General features: G+C 60.7%; 1 protein-coding gene across 5 annotated transcripts in view; it reads right to left on the bottom strand.

Moving 5' to 3' along the window:
• Positions 1 to 22,773, bottom strand: part of DAGLA (diacylglycerol lipase alpha) — a 30,414-nt gene extending 7,641 nt beyond the window's left edge. Inside the window, exons 1-16 of one of the 5 annotated variants that reach the window (XM_082684408.1) lie at positions 22,232 to 22,773; positions 17,097 to 17,235; positions 16,497 to 16,708; positions 15,010 to 15,111; positions 14,449 to 14,587; positions 11,055 to 11,142; positions 8,950 to 9,084; positions 8,346 to 8,423; positions 6,455 to 6,579; positions 3,683 to 3,836; positions 3,190 to 3,273; positions 3,006 to 3,083; positions 1,903 to 1,983; positions 887 to 1,029; positions 489 to 557; positions 70 to 142 (exon numbers count right to left, since the gene is read on the bottom strand). In XM_082684408.1, the coding sequence (XP_082540534.1) occupies positions 70 to 142; positions 489 to 557; positions 887 to 1,029; positions 1,903 to 1,983; positions 3,006 to 3,083; positions 3,190 to 3,273; positions 3,683 to 3,836; positions 6,455 to 6,579; positions 8,346 to 8,423; positions 8,950 to 9,084; positions 11,055 to 11,142; positions 14,449 to 14,587; positions 15,010 to 15,111; positions 16,497 to 16,708; positions 17,097 to 17,191 (1,656 nt within the window). In that variant the 5' untranslated portion in view covers positions 17,192 to 17,235; positions 22,232 to 22,773. Of the gene's footprint in view, positions 1 to 69; positions 143 to 488; positions 558 to 886; positions 1,030 to 1,902; positions 1,984 to 3,005; positions 3,084 to 3,189; positions 3,274 to 3,682; positions 3,837 to 6,454; positions 6,580 to 8,345; positions 8,424 to 8,949; positions 9,085 to 11,054; positions 11,159 to 14,448; positions 14,588 to 15,009; positions 15,112 to 15,434; positions 15,464 to 16,496; positions 16,709 to 17,096; positions 17,236 to 22,009 lie in introns of those variants that run through there. The other 4 variants (XM_082684411.1, XM_082684409.1, XM_082684410.1 and 1 more) reach the window with 4 other exon arrangements.
• Between the last annotated feature and the right edge of the window lie 3,290 nt (positions 22,774 to 26,063).

The following is a 26,063-nucleotide window of genomic DNA, read 5'->3' as shown; positions in this document are numbered from 1 at the left end:
GGGACAGGCAAGTGCCCACAGTCCAGCATGCCCAAGCAGGGTGGAGGGGGACAGGGGGCGGGGGCTCACTTTGGGCTTGGTGCTTCGCTGGAGGACGTCTAGGAGCTGTCTGCGGAAGCCTTCCAGCTGGGAGAGGCCGATCCTGGGGAAGGAAGCAAGCCAGGTGTCAGCCTCGCTGGGCCAGGGACTGGGAGGTGTGTGGGGTATGGGGGCAGATAGGCAGGCACACGGCAGCCACACAAGGGAAAAGGCCATGCCGTTGGGGTCATGGGGTGGGAGGGGTGGGCAGGGGTGAGTCCGCAGTTTAGCAGGGCCTAGCCAGGTAAGGGAGGTCAGGCAGGGTGGGACCACCTGTCCTCTCCCTCTGGGGGCTCTAGGGGCTCTGGGATTCCTGGGGAAGATGGGCATCTGAGGGAAAGGCCCCGAGGAGGCAAGAACAGCTAGCCGGGACAGTGGTGAAAGGGAGTGACTTGTGACTTGCAACTCGCCTGGGGACAAGATCTTTGCCCAGAACCACAGCCGTCACGAACTCCTTGGAGTACTCCATGGCGTCCTCGCTGCAAAGGAAGCCGGGGGTGCTGAGGCAGGGGCGGTGAGGGAGCCCTGCTCTAGCACTCCTAGGGTTAGTGTTGGGATTCATGGCCCTCTGGGGAGCTCCCAGGGGCCAGGCTGGGCTGCCTGCTCCCAGTCACACCTTTCCTGCCAGTGAGGGGCTTTGCCGGGCACAGATCCTGGGGTCTGCCTGGCCTCTGACGGAGCACCCCTCCTTCCACCTGCCAGGCCATTCCCAGGCCCCCATGTCACCGGAAGTCAGACTGCCCAGGCCAGCTCCCAAGTCTTTGGCCCCCATCAACCCCAGCCAGCTCCCAGACCCCAGGCGGCTCACCTCAACAGGCCCCCTGGTGGGGAGTAGGCAAAGCACTTGAGGGTAGGGTACTGGGGGCGCAGCAGGAAGGAGAGGATGGCCGCGGTGCCCGCACCCAGGGAGTGGCCCACCACAATCAGGCCATAATGTTTGGTTCCTCGGCCCTGGAAACGGAGAGACAGGTGAGCGCCCAGCCCCAGGGATGCGCTGGACTAGCTGCTACCAGTCGGACAGAGGGGTCTTCCCAGAGTCCTGACACGGAATCTGTGCTGTGTGGTCCCTGGGGCAGGGGAAGAGCCAAGCTAGACACGCTCAGAGCAACTTCTTGGGGAGACTCTTCAAATAAACTCCTATGCATCCTTCAAAACCTTGCTCAGCCTTCCTGATACCTTCCTGGTTTTCTGGGAGAGGCCCACTCCCTCCTAGACGCTTGTATCTATACACAAGGAAGACCTTTATACATGCTGACTGTACTCTACTGTAATAGGGTACGTACTATGGAGATTATCCTCTAGAGCAATCGTTGGTTCACCTGCCCCCATCTCTGTGCCCCAACAACTAGACTGGGGTCTCCTGAGGCCAGGGAGCGCCTGGCTTTGGGAAGGGTGGCTGCCATGGGGGCTGCCTGTCCAGGGAGCAGACTGGGTCGGTGGTAGGATCCACATCACTCTACCCAGAGCAACACCCTTCCTTTGGGCTCTGAAATTACTTATCTTTGTTGCCTGCTCTGTATTTTGAAGCCCCTGCCCAGAACCATCTCTGTACCTCCAGTGCCCAGCATGGAGCAGGGGGGTCATACCTGGCTGGGGCTGGGCAGGGGAGCCCAAGAACTGCTGGTACGAGAGAGAGGAAGGGGTCACCGAGTGGTGAGGAGGGGGCTGGAAGCCAGGCATCCAAGGACAGTGTAGGGGTCTGGCTTGTGGGGCGTTGTGGGTGGCGGGGGGAGGCACCACCACGCACACACCCTGCCCCCAGCGTTGCCTTGGAGGCGGCATCGTGGGCATAGCCAGGGCTCAGGGGCAGGGAGGAAGCCTCACCAGGTCTCGCCCAAAGGCCTGGGACAAGACCATCTCCTGCTCCAGCTTCTTCTTGATGTACTCAGCCGAGAGAACCATCCCCTGGGTAAGGAGGAACAGAGAGGGAGATCTTTTAGGCCTTTTTTTTTTTTTTGGAAAAGATTTATTACTTATTTGAGTGTGAGAGAAGCAAGGGTGTGCACGCAGGGTGTAGGGGCAGAAGGAGAGGGAGAGAGAGTTTTAAGCAGACTCTGTGCCGAGCATGGAGCTGGACATTGGGCTTGGTCTCACAACCCTGAGCTGAAAACAAAAATCAGACGCTTGGGGACACTTGGTGGCTCAGTCAGTTAAGCATCTGCCTTCAGTTCTCCCTCTGCCCCTCCCCCTGCTCGTGTGTGTGCGCTCTCTCTCTCTCTCTCTCTCTCAAATAAATTTTTTAAAAAGATTCTATATGGGGCGCCTGGGTGGCTCAGTGGGTTAAAGGCTCTGCCTTCGGCTCAGGTCATGATCTCAGGGTCCTGGGATCGAGGCCCGGGTCGGGCTCTCTGCTCAGCAGGGAGCCTGCTTCCCCCTCTCTCTCTGCCTGCCTCTCTGCCTCCTTATGATCTCTGCCTGTCAAATAAACAAATAAAATCTTAAAAAAAAAAAGATCAAAAATAAAAATCAGAGGCTTAACCAACCACCCTGCCTAGGCGCCCCAGGAGTGAAGCCTTTTAGGGACCAGCAAAAACGGTGACTGGAGACTCACCAATCCTGTCCCAACCATTTCCTCTTTGGCCCTCCTAACAACCTGGCTGTGGGGGCTGGTGCACACTTTATCATATCATTTCCATGTCACAGATGACAAGACTGAGGCTCAGGAGAGTTGTGCATCTCACAGAAACCAATCTTTTCCCGTCTGCCTCTTTAGGCTCTTCTGGGACAGGACCTGAGCCAGGCAGGACTGTGGGGATCCCGGTGGCTGGGCCACAGCGGACCTTCTAGATGAATGCAGGCTCCTCTGACCCACCTCTCCCTGGGGGCCTAGCAAGCAGGGAGGACACCCCCCGACAGCAGGACAGGTGTGCGCGCTGGCAGGGTAGCAGAGGAGGCAAGGAGCCTCTGGGGCCCGGAAGGGGGAGTACCTTGTGTCCCAGCCAGGTGCCGTGGTGCCCCTCCACGGGGAGGCGCTCAGCGTCCCCGGTCAGGTCCGTCAGGGCATCCTTGTGGACAGAGAGGACAGGTGAGGGCTGGGGTGAGGACAGGAAGAGGAAGGCGGGCAGGCCTCAGGGGCTGTGAGGGCTGGGCTGGGCGCCACAGGCAGCATACCTTGGGCGAAAGCGTTCCCCGGATACTGATCACCACCTTCTTCTTGTCATGGTCCACTGCCACATAGAAAGGGGTCTCATAGACCTAGGATAAGGGGGGCTCATGAGTCAAGGGGTCCTGGGATGGGCCTAGACTCAGAGAGTGACCTAAGCAGGCCTCCTGGCCAAGGAGCCAGCTCCTCTCTGGGCCCCCGCAAGGCTGCTGGGGCTCCCTCTAGGCTTCCCTCCAGCTCAGGCCGCCTGAGTGCTGCTGTCCTGCCTGTGGAGTCTGGAGGGACCGCTGCCCCCTTCCCAGGGCCTCGCTGCTGAGTCCCTGCATCCCTTGCCCCGACGGCTGGGCCGAGAAGCCCCGGGGCTGGGGCTGGGGTCGGGGACCACTGCCTGGCCCCCGAGGGGGTGAGGAGGGGAGGGGGTCCAGCTGCACCCCCGCGACCCGCCGAGGACAGAGGCCGGGGTAAGGGAGCGCTGCCCACAGGCCCGGCGTGGCCGCTCACCGCGTCGTGGCAGGAAGTGTACACGATGTCCACCGCGGTCATGTTCTCATCTAGGAAGTGGCGCCGGATGGCAATGGCGTTGCAGCCACAGCAGTTGTCCTCCTCGATGGTGACTCCCGGGGCAAAGCGGGGCCGCGTGGGGCACAGGCAGCACCTGGCAAGGGGAGGGGAGCAGGGGGCTCAGAGACCCCGAGAGCAACGGCTCCAGTCAGCCTCTCCGGAACCCCCCTGGAGAAGTCCCACAGCCCTCATGGTACTCGGCCTCCTGGCGGCACAGGACCTGGTGGGCCTCGCTCTCTCCCTGCAGTGCTCCCCCCGCCTCACCCCTGGATTGCTCCTCCCTCACTGCCGGGCCTCCCTGGCTCCTCCTGTCATAGCTACGCCCTCTGAGTGACCAAACCGCCTGATCTGCTCCCACCTCCAGATGCTCCCTTCCCACGTTTCAGGGGCCCATTACCCACCCCCCCACCGGCCCACCCCTGCGTGCTCCCAGAGTTCCCTGCGCCCTGCTGCTCATGGTCCAGCCCTGTCCTTGGAGCTGGCTTCAGGTCCCCGCCCCACTTCACGTCCCACAGCCCGTGGATCGGTCAACACATCGGCTCACTCTGTCTTCCAATTCAGAACAGACTCCGGCCACTTTCCCCGCACCCACCCACCCCCTCCGCCATTATCTCTGCCTCGGAGCGTCATGGTGGCCGCCCCGGTCTCCCCCATGTACTCCTGGTCTCGACATTCTCAATGGGCAGCCAGGGCAACCCTCTAAGACGTAAGCCGAGCCATGTCGCTTCACTGGAAACCCTGCAGTGATGCCCTTCCTGCCCAGTGTAAGAGCTGGGCTCCTTGCAAGGATGCACAGGCCAGATTGCACGGCAGGACTTCCCACTTCCCTCAGGCCTCTGCTCACACGTATGTCACGGGGAGGTTCGCCCGGGACACCCCGTCCAGCACCACCAGCCCCCTGCCTGTGTTTCCCAGCCTGACACCACGACCTGTTTCTATTTCGCCCAAGTGTCCCTCTGCTCCTACAGGCCCCGTGTCCTTGTCTGTGTGCTGTCTGTACCCCCCCCCCCCACCAGGCAGTGGGTCCCAGGGCAGGGTCTACTCTGCCAGGGGTACAGACACGTCCGGGCACCGGGCCCACAGCAGGCCTCCCCCAAATGAACAGCTGCTCCTCAGGCCGCCAGAGGGAGCCCGTGGCCAACGGATGGGTGGAGGAGCCCCCAGCCAGAACTCAAGGCCCGGCTGGGCTTGCTACCTTGAGAGGACAGCTGAGATTTTTAAGAAGAATCCTGAATTTCAGGGATGTCTCGAGCTTTGTCCTCACCTAAGCAGCACCTAAGGGACTGTTACCTACTTCCCAATGAGGAGAGGCCCCTCTGGGAAAACTCAGGGTTCAGCTGAGTCTGGGAAGCAACGGGGCCTGGACTGGGTGACCACCGCAGGGCCAAGTGGGGGGCCGGACCGGGGCTGGAGGCCGGACCCCTGCTCTCAGGCAGCTACCTCTTCTCTCTCAGCATGTGGCCGCCACCGTGCCGCCTTCAGGGACGGACACCTGAGCTCGAGGACCCGTCCTCTTGTTCCTCGAAGTCTCGAGAAGCTGACAAACCGCAGTTGGGCCCCCCACCCCTTGTCTGCAGATCCCCCGAGGGCCCTGCCTGCCCACGATTGCCTGGCTTCTGAAATACCCGCTAGGCAGGCAGGAAGGGCACCGCTCGCACCGACGGCGTCCCCAGCCTGCCAGTAATAGAGCAGGGCCCGTCAGAGCCCGGGTCTCCAGACTCCTGGTCTGGGACTCATTTTGACATGCTCGCAGTGACTCCCAAGGACGCTGCGAGGAACGCCAGCTGTGGGAGGGAGCACAGGGTGGCCCGGCCACTCGCTCTGCAAATCACGGGGGGGTGGGGAGAACAAGGTCCAGAGAGCCACACGGCTCTCTGCAGAAAGGAAGGGCACCGTGGGAGGGGTGTGGCTGCCCCAAGGGCAGGGGCGTCACAGACAGAACGCCAGGCTTTCCAGACCAGGGAGCCAGGGAGCTGTCCTCTTTCTGTCTGGGCCGGGCTGAGGGTGGAGACACCAAGGACGGGGAAGGGGCCCTTCCAGAGCTTTGTCCTTCTCTGGCCCAGTTAGGAGAGACAGAGAGTCCTCCCAGCACCCAGAGGGGGTGGGGGTGGGCTGGTCTGGGACAGGTGCCTTGCCAAATCCCTGGGAAGAGGGTCAAAGTCTTTCACTCAAGGGCCTTCTTGATGCCCTTCCAGAGGTCTCCATGAACTGGGCCTGTACTAGGCATGTCCCTTATTTCAGCAAGCTGAGCACAGGACACCAGCTGGAGAGAAAGATACAGGTAGAAGGGGCGTGGCGTGGTTGACGGGGTGGAGGACGGGAGGGGAAGGCAGCTAGCACGCCAGACGCTCTCCAGTCCGCATCCCATCCTCTCAGAACAAGGACATACGTATCGCCATCCCCACTTTACAGACAAAGAAACTGAGTCTCGCAGAGGTAGACCAACTTGCCTCTGGCTGCAAATGACGAAATCTCGATTCAAACCAAACACTGTGTGATTCCAAAGCCTGTGCTCTTCCCCACCTAAGGATAATGCAGCAGTAGAGAGGCTGAGGCCCAGAGGTGGCATGGAAGAGAAGCCACGGAAGCCACAGACCCTGGGGGGCTGGGCAGGCACAGTCTGTCCGGGGAGAGTCTCCCACACGCTGGCCCTCAGGACCTCTGCTTGTCTGCACACGCTGGCCAGCCGAAGCACGGGACGGGGGTACTCACGAGCAGGACCGCGCCAGCTGGCAGAGCCCACAGGCAGGCTTCCGCATCAGGTACATGGGCCACCCGTAGGCGGCCAGGGCGAAAAGCATGTAGTAGCAGACCTCTTTGTAGCGGAGCATCTCTTGCTGGAAGAAAGGAGGCGGAGGCGGTCACTGCTGCCCTTCCAGCCTCCAGGCCCAAAGGCTCCCCTGGATGGAGGAGGGAGCGGCCCTCCTGGCCTCCCCAGGGACTGCAGGCCCCCCACGCCCCCGCCTTGGAGGAAGGACCGCTCCCCTCAGATGATAATTGCATTTCCCTAATTATCTCCATGCAACCAGGGCACGGAACCTCCTGGGACCCGTCCTGCTGCTCCAACGTCAGAATTAATGATTTGGGGACAGAAAAACACTCGGAGCCCTGGATCGATTTCCAGAGAAGGGAAGCGAGAGGGAGGTGTGAGAGGGCATCACAGGCCTGGGAAGGAAAGTTTAACCCTGAGAGGCACTAAGCCCTCCAGCTGGGGGTGTCCAGGCCTTGAGCAGCAGGGCCAGCGCTGTAGATGCTGGGGGACCTGACAAGCCATCAACAGCCTCTCGGCCCACAAGTTCTTTGTCTGCAAATATGGGGAGACTCTTGTTTGATGGGCCAAGTCACAGGCTCCCCAGGGATGTCTGGAGCAGACCGGGATCTCTGCAGAGAAAGGCGCCAGTCTGACACCTGGCGTCTGAGGCCAGTGGCTACTGTGATCAGCCCAATGGGCTGGAAGGAGGTGGGAGGCACAGGTGTCCCCGCAAAGCGGCTTCCTGTGTCCCGGGTGTGCCAGACGCTGGAGGGCTCCTGCACTTAGGGGGAATTAGTCACCTTGTAAAAGTTAAAGTGGGTGATTAGTCATCTTCTGAAGTGAAGTAGGGAGCACCTTAATAAGGGCCCAGAGGGGCGGAACCATTGCCGGGCCAGCTCTATCTGCTCTTTAGGAATGATCTGGAGAAGGTAATTATCCTCTCTGGCTCCAGCTGGAGGGTGGGGCGCCGGCAGGCAGGGAGCCCAGCACCTCAAGGCTCGGTGGCCTGCCTGTGCCACCTCCCCCTTCACATGGTGAGAGCGCTCGGGGTGCCTGGGGTAAGCGAGGCTGGGCTGGGCACCTGCTTCGGGCACCGTGATTGGAGGGGACATGCACACCCACTCTGGACAGTGGGGACAAATGGAGACTGGAGGGTTTTCTAGGCAATTTAGATACAAGGGAGGAATCCTTTCTGATAGGTCCCCGACTGGGGAGCCAGACTCGGAATGGTTCGTTTCCTCCCCACTGGAGCTCTGGCTGGAAGGTGCGCCCAGCACCATCACCCATGCAGAAACATGCTCCGAGGGGACGGAGGCCTTGCTCAAGGTCACAGTGACAGGGGTGAATCGCTTTGCTCCTGAGGACGCCGGCTGCAGTTTCAGCCTGGGCAGCACAGTGCCCTTGTGGTGGGGAAGAGCTCCCCTGGCCACAGGGCAGGTCCCACCTTGACCTGTGAACAGCGGGTTTCTAGTACAGATGCCTGAGAAAAGGTTCCACCGCTCAAAAGAGCTCGAAACTAGTGTGTTGTGTCGTGCTGCCTTCCAGGACAACGGCGGCTGCAACCGTCTGAGCAGCTCGCCCCGCCACCCCCCAACCTCACGATCTTAAGAGGCCAGGGCCAGACATTCGGAGGGTGGTGAAGCAGATTCCAGGCTTTTGACCGTGGGACCAGCATGACGGGGGCGGTCCTCAGGAGGAAGGGGAGGCGAAGGGGTGGTGAGGAGGGAGGCGATGGCGGAGAGCTGCAGGAGCCCCCCATGCTGTGGGGCGCCCGGCAGGGGGTCTGCTCAGGCCGCCCCGCAGAGGGAAAAGGAGCCAGGGTGGGGAGGGGGGGCGGGGGGTCTGACTCACCGAGTTCTTGAGGTCGAGATACTTGGTGTTTCTAGTCACTGGCATCCCAGACAGGAAGGTCAAAATGTCATTATTCGCCTGTAAAACCAGGGTGTGAAGGTGGCTGTCCCAGGTCCAGGAGGCACGGCTGAGATAGGGGGTCCAGGTCCCCCCGGGCTCTGATTCTGTTGCTTCCTAAGGGCCTGAACACCCAAAGGAGGGTGTGGTTTCTAGCTCTTCCGTGACCCAGCCATTGTCCCCAAATCCGAGGTCTCCTCACATGTCTAGTTGCTCCCTTTCCACTGAAAGCATCAAACACCCCCTACCACCCCGCGCCAGGGACATTCCTGCCCAGGCCGAGGGTACCGCGCTTTGGAGAGGATGCTGGGAGACCCCAGTGGGGGTCAGGGGGCAGACGGAGGCAAGTGCGGAGGGCCGAGGCTCCAAGCATCGTTCACGAGGGCCCTGTGGTCAGAAGCCTCCGTGGCTGGCCCAGCAGCGAGAAGACCCTCAAGCCAGAGCCAGGAGGAGAGGGGGCATCAGGGGGTGACCAGAGGGACCCCAGGGAGCGGGCATAGCAGCAGCAGGGCAGCAGGGAGAGGCCCGCAGGAGAGATGGCACTCACCTCGTCCAGCACGGCGTTGCGCTTGGCCCGCTGCCGCTGCCGGAGCAGCACCAGGCCGGCGATGATGTCAGATGGCACAATGTCGAGGTCTCGGAAAAACTCAGCAAAGAGGTAGGCGATTTCGGAGTAGGCATCCTGTGAGGTCCGGGGGCGGGTGGGGGGGGGAGGTGGGGGCAGGGGAGCGGAGAGAGGGCAAGAGACCCAACGTGAATCCCACTGGGCTGGGGCTCTGCTCCAGGCTCAGTGCCAGCTCGCCCCAGGCACCTGCTCGGCCCCAGCTGGGTCCAATCCAGCCGGGCCCTCTGTAACTGTGACCCCGAGGGTCCTAGCCTAGGCTCTGGGCCGGGCAGAGTGAGCTGTGTGCGACAGCCACCGAACCTCCACCTCCCGGCCCTCTTCTGTCCTCAGAGCTCCTATGGCACTCACCATCACCGCCTACCATGCACAGATGCCAACGTGAGCCATTTCCTGTTCTTTCCCCAGCCACTAGGAATCAAGGCCTGCTCGGCCCGGCTTGTTTCTCCTCCGCCTGTCTCTCTAGCAGAGAAGCCAAAACTGAGCTCCTGGCTGCCGCCTCCCCACACTGAGTTTCTTCCCACCTCCCACCAGCTGTGACCTTGAAAGGCCTCCTACGGGGCGGAGCCTCTGGGGTGGCAGTCCCCCTCCCCCACCTGCCCACGGCTTTAGGCTCGGGGACCCTCATGATGGGCCTGGAGAAGGCTGTGACACTGGGCTGGCTGCCCCTCTGGCCTTGGGCAGGAGGGCAGGAGGCAGGAGGCGTGCAGAGGCCACCATGCCCGTCAGTGGGCCAGGCCTCCTCCCAGCCTCAGAAACCTCTTACCTAGCTTGTTGGGAAAGGCTGTGCTGGGTGCAGACTCATGGCCAGTGATTCCCACTCTCAGGGTTTCACCTGTGAGTGCCTGACACTTTTAAGAGAACAAAACTCCAGGGTTGCAAACTCAAAGTCCTGACGAGGCCAGACAGCACTAGCTACCACCGGGCTCCGCTGACCGCCCTGCGAGGGGCCTATACGGCTGCATCTACAAATATGGAACTGTACACGAAGGGCCTGATTTGTCACTTGGGCACTCAGTTCAGATTTTAAGCCACAGAGCACAGAGTGATCAAAACGTGCTCTGCACTGCACCTGACCCCCAGCGCTTGATGGGACCCGGGTCCTGGGCCACCCCACCCTGCAGCACTCTGACATCAGCCCCAAGTCTGCCACGTGCCCAGGAGGGGGTGGGTATGTTCCCCTAGACCACCCCCCAGAGAGGCCCATGGGGTGATCCCCGCCCACCAGGGAACCTCGGAGGAGCGGAGGACTTTCTTATACCTGATTACTCACTCTACAGTTCACCAGGGGCTGCTGGAGGGAAGGAGCCACTCAGGCTTCCGGTGGCTTCCATGGAGGGCACTTGCTGTCTGGCTCAGGGAGGAGTGGTCTCCTGACCTCACTGGCTCTGCCACTAACTAGCTGTGGGACGCTGAGCAAGTCACACCACCTCTCTGGGCCTCAGCTGTCTGATCTGAAAAATGAGGGGCAGGGGACGGGGGGGACACTAGATGGTCTCTAAGGGCCCTGCCAGGGTGCATGGGGGGTCTGCGTCGAGGACCCCAAGGGCCCTACCTCCCCCCAGGGGCCACCCTCCGCTGAGCTGGCTTTTCTCCAGCAGCACTGGGCCCCTCCGTGCCCTCCTCCAAGCACCAGGTACGGAGGGCTGACTGTGCACTTCTGGGGCTCAGCACCTGACCGCCCCGACGGGCCTTCCAGAGGCCTCTGCGGCTGGGAACGTTCATACTGCTTTTCTTTGCTTTCAGGTCACCCTGATTTTTTAGCATCTCCTCTCCTAAACTAAGTTCCAAGGGGGTGGATGAAAGGTCTTGAAACCTTTCCATCCCCTTGACCAAGCCAGGAAGTGGCTATTCCCCGTGCTGGAGGGAGTCGGTAGGCCAGTGAGTGCCAGGTCCCCCCCCCCTACTCCTGCTTCAAGCTCAGGCCCTTCTAGCTGCCCTGCTCCACCTGGCTCTGCCAAGGAGCCAGGGCTCCTAAGTGGCCGACAGCAGGACGCGAGCCGGTGGGAGGCGATCCCCCCAGTACTTACTGACTGCGAGTCCTTCGTCCGAGTGCAACAGAGGAACACTTTGAGCCGGCGCGACCAGCTGGTGGCCTGGCCCTCCTCTAAGCGGTGCCTGCAAGGGGAGAGAGCTGGTATGTGTGAGGTCAGGGGGTGGGGCCAAAAGGGACACGACCCAGCTGCAACCGGAGCAGGGCAGCCTGTTCGAGGATCCCACCAAAGGGCTATCCAGCAGGGGGTCTAGGAGGGACTGGGCCTGGGCCTGGCCAAGGTCCCCTGGGGGGGACCCCTGCTGGCCTACGACGGCATGTGGTTGGCCACACTCCCAGCTTCTGGCTGACTGAACACCAGCATGCCCCAGGGAGGCTTCATAGGTAGGAGCCCAAACTGGGGACCACTCTGTCGCCCAGGTGTCCAATGCCTCAAACTAAAAGCCCTGGGACCCCGCAGCAGGGTGCTGGGCCTCTTGGCCAAGTCACTGGAGCAGACCTGTCAGACAGACTTGCTTCCCCTTGGAAGGGATTTCAGATACACAACCTTCTCTGTACTGGGGGGGAAGTTTAATGGGCACGTGAGGCTCTGCATCTCCCGACTCCTTGGATCTGTTACATTAGAGGGGACAAGGACCCACACCGGTCATCTGCGTGGCTGACGTCTGTCCATTCCCACCCCCAGCCTCAATGTGTCTAGCTGCTGTGATGGGGGTTCGGGGTGTCCAGGACACTGCACTGGAAGGCGGAGCAGCTGGCCAGTTAGCCTCCGAGGTCCTTCCAGTGCTGGGAGCCCAGAAGTTGGTGTGTTCGTCTGTTTTGTTTTTAAAGATTTTACTTACTTTTATTTGAGAGAGAGAGAGAGAGAACGCGCGCATACATGAGCAGGGGCAGAGGGAGAGGAAGAGGGAGAAGCAGACTCCCCGCTGAGCAGGGAGCCTGATGTGGGGCTTGATCCCAGAACCTTGAGATCATGACCTGAGCTGAAGGCAGACGCTTAATGGACTGAGCCACCCGGTACTCTGAAGTCAGTGTGTTCTGAGCATAAATTTAGGAGAACCAACATCAAATATGGAAGCTTCCAGACTGAACAAGCTTTTGTGACATGTGCCCTCCCTCCCTCTGGTCCCTGCTGCTGCTGCTGCTGCTTGGTGGTCCAGAGGGGAAGGTATGGGTGGCCTCAAATGCCTGCAAGGCACTTAGTATCCATCAGGAGTGACAGGCCAGGCCCTCCTTCCTGAGCCTTCTGGCTTCCCTCTGCAGCGAAGGGCTGCTTCCTTATGGAAGGCCACAGGGCTTTCCAGAGCTAGAGAGGGGGTTAGAACAGGGTACGAAGGGTACAAGGGAACTGGTGCTTCTGGCATCTACCAGTTCTCAGGGACTTGGGCAGTCTTATCATAAAGCGACATCCCCCTGCCAGGGGCTTGATGAAGGGAGAGTGAGCTGACAGGCCACAGGCCGGGATCCCAGAGCATCACACTCTTTAACCCTTTCTAATTAATCTAAGGCACTTTTCAACATTCAAAGAGTATTTCCTGCTGGGCCTCTGGCTGAGGGCAGTGCTGACTGTAGGCTTTCCTGCATTCCCCCATTCGCCCACCAGGAGGAAGATGGAGCCAGGGCCAGGTTTGGCCTGATGCATCAGTTAGGCTGCAGAGAAGAACACTAGGCAGAGAGAGAGTGAATCTGAAGAGCAAGTTCATGGACCCAGCACCCCCGTGGGAGTGCAGACACCCCTGCAAAGATCCAAGGTCAAGGCTCCCAGTGAGCAGTGCTGAGAAGAACCCATCTCTCCACCCCTACCAGATTTCACGGAAAGGAGAGAAGGCTCAGGACTTAAACAGGTTCCTGACTTCCAGATGCTAAAATAATCTGTCAGTGCAGCATGGGTGGGGGCGTGCATCCATCCCCAAACCTGGAAGTGGATGAAGGGCGGGCGGGTGTGAAAATGTCCTTGTTAGAAATACTGCTGGTTTCAGAGGGTCAGTGGAGGGCCCGTGGAGACCAGGCTGAGCGGTAGCCACATTAACCCAGCCGCAGCCTAGGCTGCCCTCCCGGCCCCCGCAGACAGCTGGAGAAAATGCAACAGGTCAGAGCCCGTGAGCTCTGAGGCCTCTTACTTAGCCCCACACGGCCCGAAACCGCAGGAAAACTTTCTAATTAAAACGACAGCCCCTAGCTGCAAAGGCATTAGCTTCCCTGGCCCCAAAGGCAATTACCCAGAGTCAGGCAGGGGAGATTTTTTTTTTCCCAGGGCCCCAGAAGCCCAGAAACCAGGTCAGGTGGGGGCGTATGCTCAGAATGAGCAAAACGGGATGGGTGGTGATGGCCTGCTATGCTGGTTGGGAGAACGGGCTCTGGGGCCTTGGCTCCGAGACCTGGTATTTTGGGCTGGGAGGTGGCCAGCCCAGGCACGGGTGTGGCTCTGGCTGCTGCGCTGAGCTGACGTGGAGGGCCTAGGGGGAGCTCAAAGCAGAATTCCCACTGGGCCTGGGGGCCTGGGCAGCCCACCGAGGTCCCCCAAATCCCCTGTCCTGGGGATGGAGTGCCTGTCTGCTCCCCATCAGCGTGACCTGCGGCAAGTGACCTGCCCTGCCTGGAACTCAGACTCCTTGTCCATAGAATCCGTCTCCTAAGGGCACTAGGGTCTGCAAAAGTACTGATTGGACTGATGGTGGGAAAGGGCTCAGGGCAGGGCCTACAACACAGGAGAAGCTCCGTGCCCCACCCATCTTTTTCTTTGACTAAACAGAAATTACTATGACCCTGGATTCCCTCTTTTTCTTTACCATGGCACAGCATTCCCCTTTCTTCGAAACACTGTGCAAAACCTACCCCCTCCAGGAAGCCTTCCTTGATTAACCTTCTCCAGCCCCCTTCATCCCAGAGACCACCCAGCCCAGTGGTTAGGAGCAAGGGCCCTAAAGCCAGACCACCTGGGCTGGGGCCTAGAACCGCCATTTCCCAGCTGGGTCACTGGGGCAAGTCACACAACTCTGTGTTCCTCCTCTGTCTGTGTTAAGGGGGTGATGCTAACAGCCCCCTCACAGAGCTGCTGTCAGTGAGGGTGCGTGCTGCTTGGCCTGGTTCAGGCCTGCTTCCTGCTATGATGACCGCTGGCGTTAGCAGCACCGAAGGTGGAGCCAATGGTCACAGCGGCCCCACTGGCCGAGCACATACCAAATGGTGAGCACAGCACCAACTGCTTTGTGCTCATTCAAATCTCACGGCAGCCGTCAGAGGCAGGAGCTGTTGTGATTCCCACTCTACAGACCAGGAAACTGAGGCTGGGAGAGGCTAGGACTGTAACACATGTGCACGGCTCCCGCAGGCCGGCATGCGGCCGGGCACGCGGTTCGGAAGGCACAGGGCCAGCCCGGCCGCCCCTCCGTGACCCTCCGCGGGGCTGCCCGCCCACCCTGTCTGCTCACCGGAGGTTGTAGGTCCGCAGGTTGCGCTGCCGCCTCTTGGTGGCTCTGAGCTTGACGAAGGTGCGGCCCGTGGGGTCGAAGACGCAGAGGACGGTGATGCAGACACTGAGGATGACCACCCAGTTGCAGACGACCATCCCTGCGGGGCAGCAGTGGGAAGCAAGAGGTCGGGTGCTGGGGGAGCCTCCCTGGCTCAGGGGCACTGTTGCCTCCCAATCAGTCTGCTTCTGGGGCCCAAGAGCGAGGCCCAGCAGCCCCCAACCCTGGCCTCTGGCCACCTGATTGTCCCATGCTGAGCCACGACCCCGAGGACCACCCTCAGCACAGAGCAGGCAGATCTAGGGGCTCCCGGTGAGGAGCCGAGGAGCCCTCCCCTGCTGCCCACCCCTCCTCCACACCAGGTGCCCCTAAGGGGGCAGGCCGGGCCTGGGAAGAAGCCCACAGCCTCAGCCACAACCCCGCCTGGCGTCTGTCCGGCAACCGCTTCCCTTGGGATGTGCCTGAGCTTCCCCCTCTCCGAGCTGACCCCGTCCCTCCCGGCCCTAGAGACGGCTGACATACCGAGGGTGACATTCTTGGCAGTGAGGTCGTTGCACGAGGTGTAGTACTGAGTGAGCCAGACGATGCCCACGATGGCGTAGATGAACTCGATCACCAGGATGGCTGCGGGGAGAGCAGGGAACAGGCTGGAGGGCGCTCCAGTCCGCCTGCCCCGGAAGGACCCCTCTGCAGCAGGGGCACCAGACCCCCGCCCCCCCCAGCACAGGCCTCGGGCAGAGAGGGCCCAGGGAGCGTGGCTGTCCCACCACCAGTCTGTCCTTCTACAGCGTACCCACCACCTGTTCTAGCTGAAGCACCCTCAGGCCCCGACGCCTCCCTGAGAGGGGACTGGAAAGGCGGAGGATGAAGAGGCATTTCGCTGCTCTTTCGGGATTTTAGACTTATGTCCATGAACTCTGGTATCAGATGTATCTTAGGCAAGTTACCTAATCTCCCTGGGCCTCCGCTTCCTCATCTGTAAAATGGGGTGACAACGTCTGCGTTACAGGAGCGCGGAGAATGAGATGAGAGACGGTTCATCTCACGGAGACTGCTATTTCCCAGAGGAGGCTCCGGCACTCAGGGCAGGAGGCGAGGAGCCCCAGCAGGCCAGGGGGGCCCCCGGGGGCACAGGCAGCCTTTGAGGCCCCAGCTTCGCAGGCAGCACCTGAGGCAGCTGAGGTCCAGGCTTTGGAGACAGACAACCTGGGTTCTAATCTCAACTCGCGCGCGCGCTCTCTCTTTCTCTCTCTCACACACACACACACATACACACAAACACACACGCGCACACACGCACACGCACACACGCACACTGGCCATGTGACCCTGAGGGCGCTAATTAACCTCCCTGGGCTGGGGCGGGGGTGGCCCAGAATCCTCATCTGTAAAGGGAGACCAGTAATGGCTCCTCCCTCAGCTAACAAGGGGAAGGGCTTAGCACAGTTCACGAAAGCAGGAGAGAAATGTTCGCTCAGAAAGATGGGACTAGCAGCTGAACTCCAAGCCCAGAAAAAGGACACAGGCAGGCCCTCTAGGGAGCGGCTCCGGATCCCTGAGGGGTTTCCAGGGAAGGGGGGGGCACTCTTTGGTGGAGGCTTTCAAAGCAGCAGAAGAGAGGCACTTGGCCTAGAACAGGGGCCAACAACTTCCCCTGCAAGGGCCAGAGAAAATATTTTAGACTTTGTGGGTCCTCATCTCTGTCCTGACTACTCAGCTCTGCCGCAGAACCAGTGAGTACGTCAATGAATGAGTGTGGCTGGGTGCCAATAAAACTTTATCTGCACAAACAGACGGCAGGCTGGATGTGGCCCTCGGGCTACAGTCTGCCCTCCCCGGTCTAGACCACAAGCCCCGTAAGTCTGCTGGCTCTCAGCTGGCCGCTGGTGCTGGCCCAGGGCCTGGCCCATCGGGTGGGCCCCATAGATGCTGGCCGGCTGAGTGATGGAGCAGGAGGGGGGGGTGGAAGGGGGTGGGGAGCAGCCCCCACCCCCCGGGGCGGCCCTTACCCAGGCGCACGTAGAGCACATACTGCATGGACTCGCGGGGCTCTGTGTAGAGGATGCCCCCGCGCATGCTCAGCCAGATGATGGCCATCTCAGCGATCATGCAGCTCAGCAGGATGCCCAGGTAGCCGCGGCCGTGGTCCACCAGGTTCAGGGAGCAGGCCTCGTTCGGGTTGTAGACCAGGCCGAAGAGCACCACAGACAGGATCACAAACCTGGGGAGATGCACGTGTCACAGGGGGCCAGGGAGTCCAGGTGCCTTCCATGGACCCTGGCCAGCAGGACGCGGCAGGTGGAGGGCTGCACTGCTTCGGGCTCAGGACCACCATCCACCTGGCCTCTGAGGACATGGGTGGCCAGGGACAGGGACATGAGGGCAGGGAGCCCAGCTGTTGGCCATGGGGGGGACAGCGGCGGCAGCCCTGCCCGGTGATGGTGCCCGGTCCGGCAGGGGACCGGGCAGGGTCTCTGCGCTCCACGTGGGTATTTCCCTAAGCGATGGGTACTCCAGACACCAACTCCTAGGAGCCGGGAGCACGACAGGGTCAGGTCAGACGGCTAGAAAGCCTTCCTCCAGGCCTGTGGCACGGCCCTAAGACTCACCAGGTGGTGTGCAAGAGGAAGAGGAAGATGGCCGGCAGGACGAGGTCATCACTGCCCACAGACCAGCGCCGCCGGAACACCACGATCCCGGGCATGGCTGGCAGCTCTGCAGAGAATCAGCGGGCCTGGTGCTCACCTCCTGAAAGACAGCGGAGGGCCCTGTGGCTGCCGCTGGGGCACCTGGGGCCACTGCACTCCTGGCCAGGTGTGCCCAGCACAGAAGCATCTCTCCCAGGCCCCACAGCCGAGCTGCTTCCAGACCATTGCAAATGCTGAGCCATCCCTGGGCAGGACCCACCTGCAACCCTATCCGCCGCTCAGAGCCACTGTAAAGGAACTCAGCAGCCAGAGATGGGCTGCCGCCTCACCCGAGGGCTCTCTTGCCCCCAAGCCTGGTGCCGGCCCTTTGGGATTGGCTCTCCAATAGTAACTACTTAGTTCCATTAATGACTTGGGCTTACCCGCCTGCCTCCCCCTCCATGGGGTCAGGGGATCCCCCAGCTCCCCTGTTGTCTCTTCTCCAGGAGATCCAGCCCAGTGTGTGGAGCCTTGGCGGGGTGGGGGTGTGTGAGGGAAGCCTTCCAGACCAAGCACTAGCCTGTCCCTCAGCACAAACTGAACAAGACAGGTTGAGGGCTGAAGAACTTGGGGAGGGTGGGGGGAAGGGTACACATGGATCTGGCAAGTACAGAGGCAGGAGAGCGCACCCAGCACATAGCAGGCGCTCAGGAAAGATGTGCTGAATGAGGTCTTCAGTTTCTTGCTTTGCTGGAGCCCTGGGACCGTGCTCTGGCACTGGATCTCGCACTCACCAGACAGAATGCCCGGCCACAGCTATGCCTCTTGGTGGGCAGGGACACAGCCGGGACCCAGGGTCAGAGGCACTACTGGGGCTACCCAGCCCCTCTGCTGGAAGGGCAGTGAGTCCTGCAGGGTACCCTATCCTCCTGGGACCCACATATCCCGTGTCTACCCTGAGCCACGTACGCTTTGCTGCCCAGTTCAGAGCTCTCTAAAGCTGAATTCAAGTCAGCCACAGGCAAGCTCGGGGTGGAGCTTGGACCTAAGAGTCTAGGACCCCCATGCCCCAGAGCCCTAGGAGCAAAGGGAACACTGCAGGCCAGGAGGCTCCCCACATGGGATGGAGGGGGTGGTCCTGGAGAGGGGCTCCAGGGCTGCCCTGTGCTGGACTGTGCTGAGGAACCCCTGCTGTGGGGGTGTGTGCCCCGCTGCTAGGCAGCTGCCCCCAGGCCCAGAGGCTTACATGACACCTGGTCCAGAGGTGGGTGGCAAGTCCTCCTCTCCCCGGTGACGGCTCCGGGGAAAGCGAGTGTCCTCAGAGACCAGCATCACTTGGGAAGCAAGTGACCAAGTATCCCCCGGCTGGTGGGCACGGCCCTCAGGTTGGATGAGGGGCCATTGGGCCGGGTGGCCAGCCGGCATGTCCAGACTGGCCCGCCTCTGTCGTGCTCTCTCTGGTGCGGCCACTTCAGCCAGCCGCTGCCAGGCTGCTCCCTGTGAGCTGGCGGCCTGGCGGGCGAGCTGGCGGGCTAGGCTGTCGGGGTCGTGCCTACTCCTCCCCCCCTCAGGAAGTGATGTCATCCCACTCTCTCCAAGGAGGAGTCAGAGCGCGGATTCTGGGAAGTGGGGAGAAGGATGAAGAGCCCAGAGCCAGAGCCGCGTGGTAGAGTGGCCGGGCAGGGGCGGGGGTGTGGGGCTCCAGCAGGGTGCAACCCTGACAAGGGTCCCTGACCAGCGCTAGCGACCCCCGGACCGAAAAAGCCAGGACACCGTGCGGTGGCAGCCTGGCTGGGGCAGGCCAGAGCTGCCAACAGCTGGTGTTTCAGTCCCCGTCTCTCTACAGCCCCTCCCTGTCTCCAGGTGGCTCTGCTGAAAAATGCTGGGCTCAGGGGGCCCCCTCACGTGACCCAGAGGTCAGGCCAGCAGAGGTGGGGGGGGTGGGGGAGGTCCCAGCAGTTGCAGCTCTTCCAATCCCTTCTAAACCCCTAATCTGAAGGACCCCTGCGGTGGTGGCAGTGGTGGTGGTGGCTGAAGGGGAGTGCCTTCCTGAGAGAGGCTGGGGGCTGGGGGCTGGAGGTCCTGCCTGGAACATCTTGTCCACAATCCCCTGGATGGGCACCCGCCCCCTCATCCCCCAGCCCCTTCACTTCTGGGAGTCCAGACTGGCTAATGCTCCTTAGCCCACACCTGCAAGCACACACGGCCCCGCCCTCTCTGGTCCCTGGCGGGAAGGTGGGGAGCGCCTGGCTCCCAGCCCTGCAGACCCAGCTTGAGGCGGGTCAAGACGCCCGAGAGCTACAGCCAGTGGCAGCCTCTGACCAGGCTCAGGGGGGCGACCAGCCTGAGGCCAGCAGCCGTAGTTAGCGCTGGTGTCCACCAAGATCATGTGACCCCACCAGGTGCCCCACTTCAGGCCTGGGCACCACACCCTGCTCCTCCAACCCCAGCCCCGCAGCCAGCGCACCACTGCAGAATCCTAGGCACAGGCCTGGGTGCCCACACTGCCTGGCTTCGAACCTGGGCCCCACCACCCGCTGGCCGTGGGACTTACGATCTTTGCCTCAGTTTCCTCATCTGTAAAATGTCACTCGACCCCGCCTGCTAAAATTCCGGAGCGGACTGCAGGGGACACCGTCTGCAGAGGCCCCAGACGTGCTGGATAACGCCAGGGACGGCCGCATGGACCAGCCACCCCTCCCCCGCCTGGGCCAGTAGATGCTCCAGCTGGTCAACGACAGGTCACGGGTGCGTGGGATGGGGGTGACAGGGCCCATGCTGCTGGGAGAGGATGGGCCACTCCATTCCATGCGGACTCATCCATCTCAGGGCTGCTATTTTTAAGGGCCTGAAAGGCGCCCTTTCTCTGAGACCCCAGCCCTTCACAATGGGGGCCTGTTCCCCTGCTGGGATGTGATTTCATCTGGAGGAAATGTTGGGGGGGCAGGCAGAGGCTACTTCCTGGTCTGGGGCTGCCACAAAGCACCTCCTTTGGCTCTCCTCCCTGGGGCACAGGGTCGACACCCCCCCAACAAATGCATTTGTGGGGCACACGGCCTCCCCCCATCCGGGGGCACCTCCAGGGCAGGCATAGTACCCCCTCTAGCAGAAGGGAACAGGGACACTGCTGGGGGCTCCCCATATCCCCCAGCTAGACCCCAACTCAGGCAGGTCTGAATGGGGTACCAAGACCCTCCTCACGTAGATAGTTTGACTTGAGTGGCCCTTGGGGGTCCCCTTCTGCCCCCTGCTGCTGGTTCAGGCCCCTAAGTTAAATGTTAGCCATTTGGGGAGTTCCTCTCTCTAAAGATACAAAAGTCTTTTTTTAAAAAAAAATGCACAAGCTATCTCCTACTTTAGAAACCTCCCATGGCTCCCCAAACCTGTGGGATAAAGTCCAAGCCCCTTGGGCACTGGCTAAGGGTCTTAGTCTCTGGTTGGCAGGCTGTGCAACCGTGTGCGGCGCCTGGCCCCCTCTGAGTCCTGGGCCAGAAAGATACTCTCCAACCCCTGGGGATTCAGGACACAGTTGGCTACAAGCACGTCGAAACAGCCTCCAGGCAGCTCCTTCCGGCCAGAGCGGCACTCTAGCCCCCTCTCCAGTTGCCCCACCTTCCCTTCCCAGCTCCCCCCAGAACTTGTTGTCTCCCTGAAAACCCCTCACTGGAAGATTCCATGCCTTGCGTACTCATCCTTCCAGGCCAGTCAAGTCATGGCCTCTTTGAAACTGTCCCTGGCAGCACCCACCCCCAACCCCCACTCTTCTCAGGCGGAACAGGCTGCCCCTTATAGGACCCCCAGACCGCTCATCCCAGGTGGCCCTGGGCACAGGGCCGTAGAGTAGCCTTGCTGATTCCTCAATGCCTATCCCCACTCCGGCTCCACCAGAGCCCCGATGGGCCTGGGTCTTGCAGCGCTGTCTGACAGTGCCCCTGGGTTTGAACACAACTTAGTCCAAACCAGCCCTTCTCCTCCTGAGCCGCTGCGAGCCCCAAACCACCGCTCTATCCCCACGAAGCCACTGCAACAGCTCCCCTCCAGCCACAAGGGCCAGAGACCTCTTCCCACATATGCTTGGCTTTTTGGGGAAATGTCCCACCCCAGTGCCTCCCCTGAGCACCATCTCACAGTCTGGGCTTTGCTTTCTTGGTCTGCAAACCGGGGATGACACCACCCCCTCAGAGGGCCATAGTGGGAACTGCCTGGGGTCACACAGTCTATCCGTGGGGCTGTCATCGTTGAGCTCCTGGGGGCTCTCTGGGGACTTGTTGGCAAGGTGCTCTGTGGCTGGGGGCTGGGGGCTGGCCAGGTGCTGCTGATTCCCACGGCTGGCTCCAGCTCGTGGGAAGGGCTGGACTGAACAGGTTTAAGCCTGGCCGGGCTCACCTGCCCTCACCCCAGGCCTTGGGGGTTGGTTGGCTAAAGCACCTCAGGCTGGGCCGCACCCTCTGATCCTAAGGTCCCCGGGGGGGTGGCCCTGGGAGTATGTTTTGGGGAGAAGAGCCCCTTCACAGGGGTACTAACCAGCAGGGTGCCGAGAGCCCCCAGGGAGGAGGGCACGGCTGCTGTATCTACCCTGCGGATGGCCCAGGGCTGCTGGGAGACGGGAGCAGGGCCAGGTCACTGGAGCCAGGCTGAGCCCAGCCCCCACAGGAGACAGGATGCACGGTGCGGGCTGGAAGAAAGGGACAACCAGCAGGTCTGGGCCATGGGTCCCACCATCATGTGAGCACCTCCTGTGCCCTGAGTTCAGGACTAATGACCTTTCACCCTCACGGCCGGGAGGCAGGGAGGCAGGAAGACAAGGGCCCTCAGTCCGCAGGCTCTAAAAACAGACTGTGCCTGAGTGCTGGCTCTGGATCGACGGGCTGTGTGACCTTAGACAAGTTACTTACCTCTCTGTGCCTCGGCTCCTCCTTTCTAAGACAGGCTAAGAACAGTACTTATCTCAGAACTGTCACAGGGTTAGATGAGCTGAGGATAGCAGCGGTCACACAGGAAGTGGCCAGCCAGCACTCCTCCAGCAGCACTACTCCAGAAGGAGGCCCTGGGCTCAGAGGCCACCCCCCCACCTCCTGAAGAGCAGGAGCCCTGTCACCAGAGGCACAGGCCCATACCTGCTGCCACCCGACTCACATCCAGCGCAGCAACGTCAGGTAGAAGGAGTTCAGAAACAGCCCTGTCGCCCCCTTCCATGGGCGAGGAAGCAGGTTCAGAAAGGCGCCTGGGGTTCCCGACTTCCCCATACATCCTGCCCTATGGTGTCACAACGAGGACACACAGTCCCAGGTTCCCGGAGCTGGCTCCCACCCTTCTTCCTCACGTACAGCCCACTCCAGCTCCGCACGAGAGAGCTCTCCTTCACGCTCTGACGCGTGACCCTGTCGGAAGCTGGCCAGTCCACGTGAGATCTGTCCCCAAGAAGGCATCACCCACATGTTCCGTTTCAAACAGAGTCGTCCATGGCTGCCTCTCCACCTCCCGTGGCAGGGGCCCCACTAGTCTTGCCAATCAACAGTCAAAAGACAGGAGATCTCAGACCCAAGCCCACCTGCCTGGGGCCCCTCCAATTACCCCTGCCTGCTGAGGCTGGCAACGGGGCCAGGCCTAGCCACGTTTAGAGCTGCCAGGCTCTGACCAAGAGCACTGTCTCCAGGCCAGAGTGTCACTGTCCCCCTCCCAGACCTCAGTTTCCTCTTCTGGAGAATGAGGAGCCTGGGCTATCAATAGGCAGGGTGTGGTTTTGTACTTAGATTGGTGTTTACTCGATTTCACAATAAATGGCTGCGTGTGCCTTAGAGGAACCAGGAACAGTGAAGAGGTGGGGTATGAACTTAAGAACAAACCAACTTCAGCACAAAAACTAAGGCAATTAAAACAGAAGGTGGGGGGAATTGGTTGCACACAGCTAAGAAGACATAAAGGGTCTCATAGAAATCATGTGTAAAACTAGTACTAGACACCAGCCATGCTTCCAGGTGGCCGAAGAGAAAAAGGAAACTGGGTAGTCTGTAAGGTCTCTTTGAGCTCTGCCGGGTGTGTTGATCCTTGGTTCCCTGAGGGGAGGGCCCAGGACTCCCTCCCTACCCAACAATGAATGGGATTCCCCATTTGAAAGGGCTTTGAAACGGGAAGGTGCTTCCAAATGGGAGAGGGACAGGCACCTGCTGCCTTCCAGGCTCTCTGGGTCCGATTCAGATTGTTCCGGAATTGGAGGCTGAAGCTCTTCTAGTCTTGGTGGGGGAGGGTGTCTGACCTGGGGAGGACTGACCTGGTCCTTCCATGCCAGGTGACTGGAGGCCCCGAGAGGCTCCATACTGGCTGGGACGGGCTCACTAATGGGCCACCGCCTTGCCAAACTGTGCTGGCACAATGGCCCAAGCCCTCTTTAGCAGTGACCAGAGCATGGGCTTCGGTGGTGGTCAGACCCCAACCCTGCCACCTTATCAGCTCTGTGGCTAGTCAGAGAGCTAGTTAACCTTCCTGCTCACTCATGTGGCATCCTCGAGAGCACCTGCAGAGGCAGGGGGTCGACACACAGTAACCTGGTTCTGATTTCCTGAATCTGCAGGCCGGTTCCCGTGTATCAGGCTGATGGGGAGGAGACGGCCTACCCGTAAGGTGGGGAACCAGTTGGTTCACTTCCTCTAGCATTTGTCAGTAGCCTACCACGTCTTGGGCCTGGTCTAAGCCCTTCATACCCATAACTCAGTCCTCAGAACAACTCTGGGAGGCGGGTACTGCTGCTACCTGTGGTTTACGGATGAGGTGAAGTGACTTGCCCAGGGTCACACAGCCTAATTCCAGGGCCCAGTCTTAACCATGCCATGCTGCTTCTGGGGAGCAGGCCTCGACTACATGCCCACTTCTGAACCCACAAGCTGGCTTCCAACCTCCCCCTCACAGAGTGAGGTGGCAGGGCCCTGGAAACCACAGAGCAGTCTCCAGGTCCCTGTGTGGCTGCAGACTCACGGTCCCACCACCGCGTGGGAGAGTGGGTATTGGCCGACCGTGCAGACGTGGCAGCGTGAGCCCAGGGGGCCCCCACGGCCTGTCTGGAGGTGAGCAGGCTGTGGGGCCGGGAGAGAGCACAGCGTGAACGCTGTAAATGTGGCCTCATTCCAGCCTCACCAGGCTGTTACCCCAGCCTCACAGATGAAGAAACCACGGTTCGGGGACGTGCAACATTTGCCCAAAGATCCCACAACAAGGAGTTGGGATTTCAAGCAGTCTCCTTGAGTTACTTGAAAGGAAAAAAAAAAAAAAAAAAAACTCCTCCTCCTTCTGTCCGACTTCTTATTCCCATGCACAGACACAGAGACCTGCACAGTCCTTCCATGCCCCCCATGCCCCTTCTCCTGGCCGTGTCTGCGGCCCCACATGGAGGCAGGGCTCTGGAAGGCATGGGAAGGGGGAGGAAGCCAAAGGAGGCGACAGAGAGAAAGCACGCGTGGGCTGGGGGCCGCGTGCGCCACCAGCCTGGGCCCGGGTGTGTGCTACCCAAGTTAGGGGCCCAAAAGCTGTTGCTTTTCACGCCTCAGCTGTGCCCGAGCAGAAGGCAGAGCCGAGTCTGCCCAGGGCTGGGGCTGGGTTTCAGCACACGATGGGCCCGGGGACTAACACGGCGTGCCTAGTGTGGTGGGGCGCAGGAGGGGCACGCCCCTGCCCCGTCCCTTCTGTCCCCAGAGTCTTTGACTAACAAACACCTCCCCGTCCCTCCCCACCAGGATGGCCTCCTCTGCCCCGCACTACAGCTCTGCAGGTGCGCGCGACTGTTCTGTCACCTGAGGGGAGACGGAGCCTCAGGAAGATTACATAATCCATGGAGTCGGGGGCCAAGTAAGGCTTTGAGCCGCATCCGCCTGCTTGCTGACCACAGCCCTTCCCACGGAGAAGCGGTCTGGGGCTGGGCACAGGGCTCAGAGAGGAGGATGAAGAGGAGGAGCCCTCGCTGCTGGGGGCCTTGACTGCTAGGCATCCTGGGCTGGGCCCAGAAGTGGCCCCGACAAGTATTTTAACACTTGCTTGTTTGTCTTAAAGATTTATTTATTTCAGAGAGAGAGAGAGAGCATGTGAGTGGTGGAGGTGGCCAGGAGGGAGAGCAGAGGCTCTGAAGCAGACGCCCAGCTGAGCGAGGATCCTGAGATCATGACCTGAGCCGAAACCAAGAGTTGGACACTTAACTGACTGAGTCACCCATGTGCCCCAACACCTGTTTATTTTTTTTTAACCTTATATAGCACTTGATTCGTGCCCGATAGGACAGCGAGTTCACAAATACTGCCTCCTTTAAAGTCATCTTTCTAACACGCCCATGAGGTAAGTGCTCATGTTACCCCATTTTAAGGATGAGGGAGCCCAGGCCCAGAGAAGTTAAGCAACTTGCCCAACTTCACTCAGGAAGCGGCCGAGCCAGGCCAGGAAGCCACAGGCTGTGCTCCCAGGCCTCTTGAGGAGCCCCCTCAGGGCTCCATTTATCACAGAGGCTCCAGCTCTCATCCTGACGCTAATTATTTTCTGCTCTTCTGCAACAAACAGGACTTGCCATCTGCCACCGGCCCTGTCACTGACACCAGCCGGCTCCCTGGGAATCAATTGGGGCCTTTGGTCTCCTGCTAGTTGCTCAGGGAGGGAACTAGCTGCTGAGGAATGAGGAGGGAGGGCCCGGGCCCTCCTCTCACCCCACGGCCCTCCCCCTGCTCCTTCCCAGAGGTGAAGCCAGGGCCCAAAGGACCCGTTTCCAGTAATGAAAGGGGTCCTCCAGGTTCTGGCTAGGCCAGGTTCTGTTTCTCAGTTCTTCTTCAGGCTATTTATTTTACTGAAATTAGGAAAGGGCCCTTGTTCCACACTCATTCTTATGCCTGGCACAAAGGTACCCTGGAGGGGCCCAGGTTGCACCTTCTGATGGCGCTGCCTGGCTGTCTCCAAGCCCCGGGCCAGTTCCTCCTG

The sequence above is a fragment of the Mustela nivalis genome (assembly GCF_964662115.1).
Source record: "Mustela nivalis genome assembly, chromosome: 9".
NCBI lineage: Eukaryota > Metazoa > Chordata > Mammalia > Carnivora > Mustelidae > Mustela > Mustela nivalis.
This window is presented reverse-complemented; position numbering and strand designations above follow the sequence as displayed.